At 39.8% G+C, this 14,352-nt stretch overlaps 1 protein-coding gene across 2 annotated transcripts in view; it reads left to right on the forward strand.

Moving 5' to 3' along the window:
- Nucleotides 1-14,352, forward strand: part of PIP5K1B (phosphatidylinositol-4-phosphate 5-kinase, type I, beta) — a 315,005-nt gene that overhangs the window by 150,348 nt on the left and 150,305 nt on the right. For both annotated transcript variants that reach the window (XM_011948884.1, XM_011948885.1), the window contains one exon: nt 9,494-9,624. In XM_011948884.1, coding sequence (XP_011804274.1) covers nt 9,494-9,624 — 131 coding nt within the window. The remainder of the gene's footprint in view (nt 1-9,493; nt 9,625-14,352) is intronic.

A 14,352-nucleotide genomic window follows, 5' to 3' on the forward strand; every position in this document is an offset into this window, starting at 1 on the left:
ACCTGTATCCTGCTTTTTAAACTTAACATAATATTTTATTTTTCTAAGTTAAGGATCACTGTTAAAATATGATTAGTGATGGCATAATTTGACGAGTCCATCAAATAATTTTGTCAAATATTCTAGATCCAGATTTAGATATGTATATGAATTAACAATATGAATGAGAAAAATATAGAGAATTTGACTCATAGCTTTAGATATTCCATCAAGTTGTAATATTTATATTATTATCAGATGAAAGAGCTGCTTGTGGAGACGGTTGTCACTCCTTTCTTCAGATTCTCCTTTCTTGGTTTCAATGAAGCCATATTTCCCTGATTTTGTTCTACTGCATTAGTCACTCCTAAGTCTCCTCCAAAGGTTTTTCTTCTTCCATCTATTTTCGAAATGTTGATGTGGTTTAGGACTCTCCTCAGATGCTCCCCTCTCTTTCTTGGTTTTCTCATTCAACCCCTTGGTTTTCTCATTCAACCCCTTGGTTTTCAATATCATTTATATGCTAACAACTCTCAAAATGAAATATTCTGTCTAACCCCTAACCCAAGCTCCAGACTTGTATGTTAGCATCTCCAGTTGGATGTTTCAGTAGCATCTCAAATGGAACTCTGTGTCTCTGCTCCAAAATATGTGCCTTCTTCAGCTTCCTCAACTTGGTAAAGTGACTTCAGTCCTCTCAACTGCTGAAGGAAAATGCCAAGAGGCATTGCTGGTATTTTTCTCTCCCTCTTTTCTAGCTTGTGGCAAGTTCTCTCTTTCTCCCTCCAGTATATTTCAAATCCACCTCCTCTGCCTATCCTCATTTATCACCCTTCTCTAAGCCATCAGTATCTCTATATGAACCACTACAACTGCCCCCAGTCACTTTCCTGCCTATAATCCCTCAGTGAAACTGGTTGTAGGACTATGGAAATGACACAGTTTGTGGGTAGGCAAACCTCCTCCTCTCTGAGAGGAAGTGGGACCACCTCTTGCTTCTGGGTTCTTCAAATCATTTCTCAAGTTCTTTCCTGTATTAGTTTTCTATTGCTTCTATAACAAATTACTACAAACTCAGTGGCTTAAAACAATGCAAACTTATTATCTTATAGTTTTGGAGGTCAGAAGTCCTAAAATCAAGGTGTTGACAAGCCTGCGTTCCTTCAGAGGCTCTAGTGAGAAATCAGTTCCTGCTACTGTAAGTAGTAGCCAGAGTGAACCTTTTCAAATAAGAATGCCGTTCCCTCATTGAAACACATCAAACCATTAGGATGGCCTATAAGGCCCAGATGTAGGTCTGTCCAGTCTCTCCAACCTCCAGTTCTGGCACTTTCCCTGTTACCCCCACTAATTAACCCATATGATTTGCTTTCAGGTCCCTGAACCTTACTGCTTCTCTATCCCTGGAAATCAACTCCCCTAATCTCCTAATGTGCTTTCTGTCTTTCCCCACCACACATAGTAGTCCAAAATGTCAATTCCTTAAGGGCAAGACTCTGTTCAGGTCACCTCTGTGTCCCCAGTTTGTACAAACGCACACAGCCAGTCTTTGTTGACGTGACTTGTTGACTGGCCCATTCTCACTTTTCAGGTCTCAGCCTACAGATCATTCCTCAGAGAGACCTCTGAGACTCCATGATTCTTAAGTGGGTCTCCGCCCTTCTGACCTCAATTATTTCACCCTGTTCTTTCTGTCACTGACTTCATTTGTCTTTATGCATGTGTATCTTTGTCTGTTTAATGTCTCTTTCCCCTACTAGACTAGAAACTCCCATGAGAGCAAGAGCCATGTCTCTTTTTTGGTTTATGATTCCCACAATGCCTAAAATAATGCCTGGCTCATACCAAGTACTCAGATCTTCGCTAGCAGAATGAACAGCCTCTGACTGAATGAGGTTCTGAGGGAACACTGGAAAAAATGCCAAGGTAAATCCGGAAGTAGTGGAGTGTGATCCACAGAATAAGGGAACCCCAAAGAGGTCCATGTCCTAATCCCTGGAACCTATTAAGAAGACATTGCCAATAACTTCACACACTTGGCAAGTGTGATTAAGTTAAAGATTTTGAGATAAGGAGATTATCCCAGATTATCAAGATGGGTCCTTACAAAAGCGAAGTAAGAAGATCAGAGTCACAGAAGGAGATGTGATGAGAGAAGCAGAGGTCAGAGGGAGATAGAGATTTAACAATCCTGCTGGCTTTGAAGATAGAGGAAGAGGCCACAAGTCAAGGAATGCGGGTGGCGTCTAGGAACTGACTCCCCACTGGAGCCTCTGAAGGAATGCAGCCTTGTCAACACCTTTGTTTTAGGACTTCTGACCTCCAGAACTGTAAGGTAATAAGTTTGCATTGTTTTAAGCCACTGAGCTTGTAGTAATTTATTATAGAAGGAATAGAAAACTAATACAGGGAAGAACTTGAGAACTGATTTGAAGAACCCAGAAGCGAGAGGTGGTCCCACTTCCTCTCAGAGAGGAGGAGGTTTGCCTACCCACAAACTGTGTCATTTCCATAGTCCTGCAATCAGTTTCATGCAATCTCTCTTTCTTTTTCCTTAATTCTCTCAGTGGGAATCTATCCCTCTTTCTTTCTCCTTAATTCTCTCAGTGGGACAAATAAGTGGACTATGCCTTGTTTCTTGAGTATAGGTTCAGGGAGAGGAGGAAGAACCTGGAGCTGGGTTTGAGTTTTAGAAGTGAAGGAACATGGACCACGTGTGGCGGCTCATGCCTGTAATCTTAGCACTTTGGGAGGCTGAGGCAGGAGAATCTCTTGAGGTCAGGAGTTTGAGATCAGCCTGAGCCACAAAGTGAGACCCTATCCCAACAAAAAATTGAAAAGATTAGCCAGGCATGGTAGCATACACCTGAAGTCACAGCTACTTGGAAGGCTGAAGTGGGAGGATGGCTTGAGCCCAGGAGTTTGAGGTTACAGTGAGCTGTGATCATACCACTGCACTCCAGCATACGTTGTAGAGCCAGAGCGGTTACTGAAGTAGAATGAGGGAGAAATAATAAATAAATGGGGAGGCTGGTCAACATCTCCCTTCCCATACACCCATACAAGAATTACTCTCTTGCTGTTTTGTTGTTGTTGTTGTTGTTGTTAAGACTGAGTCTTGCTGTTTCACTCAGGCTGGAGTGCAGTGGCGCCATCTTGGCTCACTGCAATCTCTGCCTCCTGGGTTCAAGTGATTCTCCTGCCTCAGCCTCCTGAGTAACTGGGATTACAGGTATATGCCACCATGCCGGGCTAATTTTTGTATTTTTAGTGGAGACAGGGTTTTACCATGTTGGCCAGTCTGGTCTCGAACTCCTGACCTCAAGTGATCCACCCTCCTCAGCGTCCCAAAGTGCTGGTATTACAGGCGTGAGCCACTGCACCTGGCCCTCTCTTGCTGTTAACAGATGATACTGAACCATTTCTTTATGGCCTGGTCCAAAGCACCTTGTCAGTAAATATCTCTGATTTAGAATTAGACTCTGTAGGTCTATGGTTTTGGGAAAATAGATCTTCTCAGAAACAGAGACAGCCTTGGACCTCATCCCTGGTAAAAATGCACACAAGGGAAAATTTTTCACATGTGATTTTTAGGGGTTCATAAGGTCAGCTTGCTCAAAGGATATTTGGTTTTTAAAATATATATCAGGTGTGGGAGTTAGTGGGAAGCAGACAGGGAGTAATATTCTAAGATAGGCTTCCAGTGTTAAGCTAAGGGGTTTGGACTTAATCCTCCAGGGAGAGTGCTGAGAACCCATGAGAGGGCTTCATGCAAGGCACTGACATGATCAGATTTGTACTTTTGAAAACAATCACTCTGCAAACATCTATATTGGCCATAATCCCAAAATTAGTTCGTCAGTTCACCTTAGGTGGAAAAATGCTGTTGACATGAAATGTTTTAATATTTCCTTTTAAAGCCAGTGATATCAGATGGCATATTAAGTTACCTAATTTTATAGATGTGTACTGTAGAAAGCAGTTTCCTATAAGGACATTAAAATCTTGTCAGATCATTGCTTTTCTAAGAGTGGGTTTGCTTAGGCATTTGGTCTTATTGTAACTTTCATCATTGTTATCTCATTGTTTGCTGCTTCTCAGCTTTTATCAGATCCATCTCTAGCAGAGAAAACTCAGGTAAGTAAAGCAAAATTGTAGAATGCCGCATTGGGAGCCTTTTAGAAGACCAGAGTATGCACACACTAGCTAAGGGATTTAGACCAAGTTCATCTCCCAGAGCCACGGTTTCCTTATCTATACTATGGCATTAGAAACCCTACCTAACTATGTAACAGTTGTAACAATCAAATGTGATCATTAAAAGACAGTGCTTTGAAAACCATAACATATTACCCAAATGCAAGCTGATATTCATTTTCCTCTTAGTATTACCATCATATCTGAACACGTTTGGGTTAATACAGAGGAGCTATGAAACTAAATGTTTTTGTTTTGCCTTTGTGATGTTATCTGGTTCTCCCTTTCTCCAAGTATCATATGCTTTTAGAGGTTTTTCTAGTATCCAGGCAACATATTGCTTCCACTTAGCCCTTGCAAAAACCTGAATTAAAAATAGACTCTGTTTTCTGTGTTCTGAAACCTATACCTATATGTTTTAAAGAAATCAAAGGTTCCCCTTGGCACTCAAAGGGGCAGTAGTCCTGTCCTAGCACTTTTAGAGCGTATACCAAGCCATGTAGAGGAAAGCGGAGAAGCTCGGTTGTGCAAAGCCGGCGACCCACCACCGTGTCACTGGTCTGTTGGTGGCATCCTGGAGGAAGGAAGGGAGCTCTAGCGGCTTAGAGTTATCAGGGAAAGGACTATTGGTTCTATTAGTGCAATCATCAGCACTTCACACGGAAGGTTCTTTGTCATCATGATGATTTACTAATCTCATCAGAGACACTCCAGGTAGTGTTTCAAAGGGTTTTTTCACTGTTTCAAAGTACATCTTGCTTAATATTAGGATGTGCCTCAGACATTTCCACAAAGTAAGTAAGATGCTTTTTTTATTTTATTTTTTTAATTGACAAGTAAAAATTATATATATTGATTGTGTACAATATGACGTTTGGAAATATGTGTACATTGTGAGATGACTCAGTGGAGTTAGTTAATTGAGACAATGTGCATTTCCTCACAGTTACTTTTTGTGATGAGAACACTTAAAATCTACTTTCTTAGTGATTTTTAAAATACGATCATGTTATTAACTGTAGTCACCACATTGTACAGTAGATCTCTTGGACTTATTCCTCCTATATAACTGAAATTTTATCCTTGGACCAATATCTCCCCAAGCCCCGAGCCCCCAACCAGCCCCTGGTAACTGGCATTCTACTTCGAGTTCAACATTTTTAGATTCCATATATAAGATGCTTTTTAGCGATACCCAAATGTATCAATATTAAAGCACTTAAGTTTTACACAGACCTGGGGAGGAGGAAACTTTGAGGTGTCATTCCTAGTGTGTCAGCAAAATAACGCCTTTTGTTAATAGTCCCCGTGTTACCAGTGGTGACATGAATGATGGTGTTTGTACAGCTTTACCAAGAAGTTTACAAGTTTTTCTTTGGCTTACTCGTGGGTGGGTATGATTGGAAGCAAATAACATTTTTACCCTTTTTTCACCAAAAGGAATGGCTCTCTCAGAGCTTTTGCTTTGTTGAAGTCAAACATCCAAACTTAAAAGAGAACTTCCAACTTTGATTTTAGGCTCATTTTGCAAACATGGATGTGGAGGCAGCCTGGGTTTGGCAATCCAACTCTACCACACACTAACAAAGGGACTTGGGCAAATCACTTAACCTTGCTGAGCCTAAATCCACCCCTGTAAAATGGGAACAGTTGTCACTATGCTTCATATTTCTGGAGAGGGTCAAATGAGTGAGGAGATTCTGATTTAGAGGCAGTGGAGTATAACTTGGGACTCTGGAGCCAGCCTTCCTAGAGGTGAGTCCCAGCTTCACCTTGTCAGTAGCTGTGTGACCTCGTGTAAGTTGCTAAACGTTCCTGAGCCAATAGAAACAGTAAGCGTGCCTACATCATAGAGTCGTGAGGATAAAAGGGTTAATATAACCAGAAAGCAGTTAGAACAGTGCCTGCCATTTAGTAGTAAATACTACATTAGTATATGCTATGATTATGACAGATTATGATCATAATTGTTGTTATTCATATATCAAGTGCCTGGCATAAATTAGTTGGTCCAAAAAGATTAATAGCTACTTTTATTATTTCTCCCATCAGAGCACCTGAATTTTAAATGCTCTGAATGAAAAGTAATATTATTACCAGTCTGTTTTTGATTTAACTAAATATATAACAGCAGGGTTCTTTTCAAAATCTTACTCCTCAGGGACTCAAAACTTAACCTCACACCAGAGGAGAAAGATTTTTTCTTAGAACAAGACCATATATTTGGTCCTCACTCCAGACCTTTAGAATCAGAAATTCTGGGGACATGACCATCATCTGTTTTAGCAAGTGTACCCAGTGATTCTCATGCTCCTGAGGTTTGATATCACTATGTGTAGACTAGTCACAGCTTTGACTACCTTCTATTGCCAGGGTAGAGACAACAAAGAATTGAATACTCTGGCAGGTTGTTCTAGCCCAAGAAGTGTTCAAATGATGTTATCGTGGTGGTTTTGTGGGTTAAGCAGATACAGGTAGTTCTGGAAAGCGGGGTCAGGGGTGTGGTGGGGGGGTACGGTACGTGGGGTGCAGAGCACTTGGGCAGCATGTGAACCTGTTGATAGATCTGGCTTAGAACAATGTGGTGTATTGGGCCCTCTGGGAAGTGCTCATGTCACCTCTTGTGCCTTACCAGTCTGAGTGATGCGTGGGAGAAGAGATGTCTTTTGAATTTTTATGCAAGGTTAAAATAAAATCCATTTCAGCCTTTAAAAGTCAGAGCTGCTGGTACAAAAGGTCACTGACGCCAATTGGTGACATTGCCGAGCTCAGAGAGGGAGCATTAAAATAGCAGGGTTTTTTTTTTTTTTTTAAGAAACACTGCACTGTGGGCTTAAGTCTAAGTCTTTTGCCATCTTGCTGTCCTAGGATCTTAAATAAAAGGGCACATGAAAAAAGAAAAACACGAAGACATTTTTCTACCTCCTTAAGTGTCAAGGATGTAGATAGTTGTCCTCACACTAAAGGTGACATAACCTTTATTGTGGAATAAGCAAAGTGATAAAATGATGCCCCTATGGGAAAGTAGTCAATAAATGGACTAGAGACCTAGCCCTGTTCTAGATGTAGTCTGTTTGGAGGTCAAGTTTGGATAACTGAAGATGACAGTGCCTTGGGAAATGAAGTCAATCTAGAAGTGGTATGGAGAGGTTGTAAGATATTAATTTGGCTCTGTATACACTGCATTTGTGTTGACAGAACAGCATCCCAATTGATTGAAAAGAATCTGCCAGCCATCTGAATAGAAACCGTATTTAAGCCATTAGGAATGAATTGATTACCAGGGTAATTAAGGAGACCTGAGGATCAAAGACCAAATTCTGGGGACACTGCAATTATAGCAAATACAATATGAGGTCAGTGAAGAAATGACAGGAGAGACTATCAGAAAAGCTGGAAGTAGGCCCGGGCACGGTGGCTCACACCTGTAATCACAGCACTTTGGGAGTCTGAGGTGGGCAGATCATATGAGGCCAGGAGTTTGAGACCAACCTGGCCAACATAGCGAAATCCCATCTCTACTAAAAATACAAATATTAGCCAGACGTGGTGGCGCATGCCTGTAGTCCCAGCTACTCAGGCGGCTGAGGCATGAGAATTGCTTGAACCCGGGAGGCAGAGATTGCAGTGAGCCGAGATTGCACCACTGCACTCCAGCCTGGGCAACAGAGCAAGACCCTGTCTCAAAAAAAAAAAAAAAAAAAAATTTAAAAAAATTTTAAAATGTATGTGTGTGTGTGTGTGTGTGTGTGTATTCTATATATATAGAAGTGGCTCCAGGACCATATTCTATCATAGAAATCAAGAGAAGAAATTTTTTCCAGAATAGACAGGTGTTCTCTGGTGTTAAAAGCTTGAAGAAATAAAAAGATATAAAGCGGCCGGGCGCGGTGGCTCAAGCCTGTAATCCCAGCACTTTGGGAGGCCGAGACGGGTGGATCACGAGGTCAGGAGATCGAGACCATCCTGGCTAACACGGTGAAACCCCGTCTCTACTAAAAAAATACAAAAAAACTAGCTGGGCGAGGTGGCGGGCGCCTGTAGTTCCGGCGACTCGGGAGGCTGAGGCAGGAGAATGACGTAAACCTGGGAGGCGGAGCTTGCAGTGAGCTGAGATCCGGCCACTGCACTCCAGCCTGGGCGACAGAGCGAGACTCCGTCTCAAAAAAAAAAAAAAAAAAAAAAGATATAAAGCATGTGGAGAGGTGGGGATGGGTCTTAGATTTGCTAGGTAAAAATATTAAATCAGAAAGAAAGTATCTTTTCTATAAAGTCAATAATCTTTATTACATCCATTCAAGTCAGTGTTTCTTAACCTCAGCATTATTGACATTTTGGTCTGGATGATTCTTTGTGGTGGGAACTGTCCTATGCAGCATCCCTGGCCTCTACCCACTAGACATAATGCCACCACCACCAGTTGTGATTACTGAAAAATGTCTTCAGATATCGTCACATGTCCCTGGTGAAGAACCACTGATTTAAGTATTTAATTCCTACCATGTATGTAGCACTACATTAGGCAGTGCAAGGCATAAAAATTATGACACACTTCACCATAAAAAAATACATTCTAATTGTCCTAAATGGAGTTATTCTGTTATTTCTCCTATTATATTGGTTAAAACTATATATGTGTATACTCATACACACACGCGCACGCGCACACACACATATATATACATATTTACGGTAGTTGGTCTCAAAGTTAACATTACATCAGCTTAATTATTGGATGATAACAGAAAAGTAGTAAGTGGGAAATATTGATGTCCCCATGCTGTATGTTTTAGCACAGATCAGTGTAAGAAATTATTATGGATCTATGGTGAGACTAGTAAGCAATTTCCAAATTAAATTATTTGTGTACTCCAAAGATTCAAATTGTTTTTTACTCTCTCATTTCTTATGAAGATAAAATACTCTTACTAATTTATAAATATGTTATAGAAGTTCTTATTTTTTAAAATGTGAATGTACCATTTGTCTTTGGGTAGAAATTATAATGCTATTTATTGAAAGTGTTCCTTCAAGTTTCTGAGTTCTTAGTGAAAGGAAGATGAGCAATTGGATTATAATTTGACCTTTAAACATTTATAAGAAACATTATCACAAAAAATGTATGAAAAGAAAGAGCTTTAATATTTGGAATAGATTCTGCATCAAAAGAAGCAACTTATCATCTTGCCAAACCTCAGCCTTGTCCTTGTTTTGGAGCAAGAAAGAGAATCGAACCTCACTCACATTTTGTTGCCTATACCATTGAACAAGGCCCTGACTATTAAGACTAATGTTGAGACCCTTGTTTTCTTTGCAGACTGCATCATCTGCTATTAAAGGTGCTATTCAGCTGGGAATAGGATACACAGTGGGCAATCTCACTTCCAAGCCAGAACGAGATGTTCTTATGCAAGACTTTTATGTGGTGGAAAGTGTGTTCCTACCCAGGTAAGAACATTTTTATTTGTGATGATTTCCATGCTATTTCTTTGTGCCAACCCCATATTGAAGGGCTTTTCTGCTATGTGCATGTTTACATGTACAGATGTGAATATTGGTCCGTTGGCAGGACCAAAGGCAGTCCAAATGATGTTTACTTCCTATTTCATCGCAATTACTTCCTGATGCCTCGCAGTTTTTATGTGAAGATAGTAAATAGGTTTCATCTATGGACCAATTCTAATTAGTTGTGATGAATACCTGGAAGACCATATGGAGAAAGATTTTGAGGTTCAGTGGGAAAGAGTGCGGTAATTACAGAGTAATGTCCACCAAGGGTTTAGAGAAAGAAGGCTTCCATGAAGCAGCAACTGGTGCTAAGTTTTTGCTCCCCCTAATTTAAAAACATGAGCTAGGCCCACAATTGGGCCTCAAATCTGAGTCTAGTCTTATCTATTCTGTTTTATGATGACTTTAACTTAACTTTCTTCTGGAAAACATAGAGAATCCTGCTGTTTGCAAAAATACCAAGGTTACCCATACATATTGTCTCTAGCTTTCATCATTTTAGGGTGATGGGATCAATTATTTAAAAACGAATGCATCTGGAAATGGATGATGGTAGTATGAATATATTAGTGCCACAGAACTGTACACTTAAAAATGGCTAACGTGGTAAATTTTATGTTCAGTATATTTTACCACAATAAAACTAATTAATTAAAAACTATATTACTACCTTCATTTAGGAAGAGAAGAAGTAATCATTAAATAAGAAGTATCGTGGCTCAGGCCAGTTACCCTGGCACTCGGGGAGGCGAGGCTACACGTTCGAGGTCAACCTGGTCAACACTGATTAAAAAAAATTAAAAAAAAAAAAAAAAGAATCACCACAAGTGACAGAATTTTTCAAATGATCTAAAAAATTAAAGATGTTCAATTTGGGGACTTAGAGGTAATTATTTTGTCTTTGAAGCTGTGAGAATTGATTTTAACATTTCTCTTCAAAATAAGCCTTGTTATTACCAGGCTTGGGTAAACATGGCTAAAGTGACACTTTGTTTACCACTAGTGTCCTCATCACCTTATTAAAAAATCTATATGTATCTTTAGAGGAATTATGTTAATACAGTTATCTCTGTATACAGGTGTCAATTGCCTAAAAATAAAACTTGTATGTGGACATGCGGTAACCCCCACATAGTCACCAAGAAGCGGAGCCCATAAATTTTTAAAAGTCAGCTACCTAGTTTTGCTTTAAATGCTCTTAGCTGCAGAATAAAGTTGGTCTACTGGCCTTTTGAAGTCTACTTGTCTAGGGTCCTCTAGCAGCCATGGGCAGAAAATGGACAACTCCAAGGCCCAAGATATAATCCTTGCTCATGATCCTACTCTTCTTTCTATAGTTGGAAATGTTCTCTGTGTTTGTTTTTAACAGTCTACCATTCCAAAAAAAAAAAAAAAATGTGTATTAAGTACATGTTTTTCTCTTAAAAGCCAGGGGGTCCTGAGTTTATCTTCATATTTTGGTATGATTTTTTTTTAGGCTCATAGTGCTTGTGTGTTTGCAGGATGTTTGTTTGAGTTCTCATCATCTCCAGAGGTCTCTACCCAGACATTTCAACTTTGTTGTGCTTTGGCTACAAAGAACAGGAGAAATGGAGGACTTTTGTGGGAGTGTGGAGACAGTGAGCTCAGGGTGCTGAGGGCATTACAGCTGAATGTGGGGGTATAAAGATGTTTCATGTGCTCCCCCCATCCTCACTGACTGACCTCTTCTACTTCCAGTGTCCAATCAACACAGCCAGCCATTGATGGGCTCTTGGGGAAAGCATAGCTCAGGCATGAGGTCCCCAAATCCTAAACACCAGCACACCTGGAACTTGCTAGACATGCAGATTCTTGGGCTCCACCCAAACCAACTGAATTAGAAACTCTGTGGGTGGGAACCAGGAATCTGTTTTAACAAGCCCTCAGGGTGATTCTCATTACAGAAAGGTTTGAGAACCACTGGCCTCACCCATGACTTTCCACTTGAGAGAGAGAACTCTTCTGGTAGATAACAAATTTTGTTCTTGGAGTTATCACACATCTCTTACAACTAATAAAACTCAAATCATTTTTTAAAAGCATCTTAAATATCCAAATGACATCTATTAGCACTTTGTGTCTTTGGCCTTCACTGTCATCCAAGGTAGCAGCAGCAGGTGTCTCACTGGCAGAGGAGTAGCTAGCTGACTTTCCTTTATTTAGAGTCATCTGTTGTCACATTTAAAATACAGCATTTTAGAGTATTTGCAGCCTATAAATGTGCATACCTGTAATCCCAGCTACTCAGGAGGAGGCTGAGGCAGGAGAATCTCTGGAGCCTGGGAGGCAGAGGTTGCAGTGGGCTGAGGTCCAGCCACTCCACTTCAGTCTGGGCAACAGGGTGGGACTCTTGTCTCAAAGAAAAAAAAAAAAAAGAAAAAGAAAAAAATTACCTCCCTCATTTTCTTTATAATAGTATTGTGTAAAATGAGTAAAAGTCTATAAGAAGAACTTTGAAAAGTATTAAGTGATACACATATGTGTATGTGTGTGTGTGTATATACATATATATATACACACATATGCAATAGAGTAATGAAAATACTACATAATAAATATAGATTAAAACTATTTAAAATAGATGCATGAAATAGAAAGGCTAAATAGATATAGATGTTTGCATACAGGCATATTTAGTTGGATTAAGTTAGATTTAAATGGTGCGATAGAGAACTGTGCATACAGTTACAATTACAAATCAACCCTTTCTCTGGGCTGTCTATTAGACCAAAAAATGACATGCTGTCTGCCTTACGTTTTAGTGATGATTTGTAGGAAGAGGAACATGGGGGCTGGTGAGTGGAAAGATAGCAGAGTTTGTAAGGGAATGTTCTGTGTGACTGAAGACCAAGGCTGGAGATTCATGGACCGGAAGGTGTGAATCTACTGTGAAAGACAGGCGAGAGTCCAGTCCAGGGAAAAAGGTGCAGATGGGTAGGATTTGGGTGGGTACTCGAATTAAAAAAAAATGGATTTGTGAGGCAATATTGCTGGAGTCAAAACCAAAAAATCAAATTGACCAGAGTGAAAAATAACCTGGGTCCTAGCATGGCTCTGCTGCCACATGGGATGACTGGACTGTCTTTTCAGGTTTGTGTAACAAACCATACTACTTACAGTATACATGAAATGCTTTCTATTCATTCAAGCAACCTTACTAAAAACACCCCATGAAAATGAAAGTCTGTATCTTGCCTTCAAAACAAAAATGGCAATACAAAATTTAACATTTGATGCATTTTTTTCTTATTGGTTATTTTTAAATTAAAAAGAATTATTGTCCCGGCTTGGCTCTATGCCCCTGGACTCGGGCTCCCATGCCACCATGGCAGGTGCCGGCCTCCACATTTGATTCAGCCCAAGAATTTCTTTCAGCAGATGCTATCTTGCTGGTTTAAGTAACAGAGGCACACCAGATGGATTTACAGTAAACAGAAGAAACTTATGTTAGTCTTGCCTCAGTTTCATCATCTGGACTCAGTGTCTTCATGGATTTAGCAAAGGGATTTGGCCCAGTGTTTCTCAATGGAGGTGCTATTGGCCTTGTTGGATAAGACAACTCTTTGTGCAAGACAGTACATTTCAGGAGATCTGTGGTCCCCAGGCCCTGCCAGTAATATCTCCTAGTTGCTGTAGCAATCAAAAAACCCCTACAAAGTGATGGATAAATTTAGTATCTTGATTGTGGTGATGGTTCCACAGGTGGATATACACATGTGAAAAAGTAACAAATTGTATACTTTATTGTATGTCAAATAAACTTCAATAAATCAGTCAAATAATGCTTTCTCTCTTCAAGTATTTCCAAGCCCATATGGGGATGAGGAAAGGGGTAGGTGGGCAGGACAGGCCCTGGCTGTAAGCATCCAAAACACTCTGCAGTCTCTGATGGCTCCAGAACTCAACGAGTCTATCTGGGTCATAGAACTAATTACCTGAGGTACCTGGAGATGTTTTAATTTATTACTCTCTGAAGTTGCAGAATCCATTTCCCCTAGCAACCAAATGCTTTGTGTTTTTTTTCTTATTTATATATTTTGAAGCTGCTCAAAGTTATTTTTAAATATCAAGTACATAATTTGTCCTGTGAATTATTTCATTCTGTAGATGGAAAAAGCCCTGGGCCTTTTTAAGATTTGAAAGAGGATGTAAAAATCTCTTTTAATTGTCTGGCTCCATGATCTCCCAAAATGTGTTCCAAAATCTCAAAGTAAATAAGTAAGAAAATCGTGATCATATCTTAATATTTTGACCCCAAATTCTGTGTTAGGATCATAAGCTCAAGGTTGTAGATAGTTTTCATGCACTGACAGGATAAAGAAGAAGGAGGATGGTTTATAATGCTTGTACCATGTAAACAAGAACCTAAGGTGGCAAAGGGAGGCAAAATTTTTAAGAACTAACTGAACCAAGCATAGTTTTATTCATATAGTAAATTGGCTTATATAACATATATTAATTTTTATTATCTTTCATCTTTATAAGAACACCATTTGGTATATGAAATAATTTGGCCCTAAGACATTAAGTCACTTAGCCCAAGGCTATCCAGCCAATAAATGGTAAAGCCAAGATTTTAACTCAGGGTTAGCTGGCCCCAAAGTTTTGTTTTTCTCTACATTGTGGCAATAAAGCATGGGAATGGTG

This window comes from Colobus angolensis, unplaced genomic scaffold (genome assembly GCF_000951035.1).
Source record: "Colobus angolensis palliatus isolate OR3802 unplaced genomic scaffold, Cang.pa_1.0 Scaffold286, whole genome shotgun sequence".
In the NCBI taxonomy this organism is placed as follows: Eukaryota; Metazoa; Chordata; class Mammalia; order Primates; family Cercopithecidae; genus Colobus; species Colobus angolensis.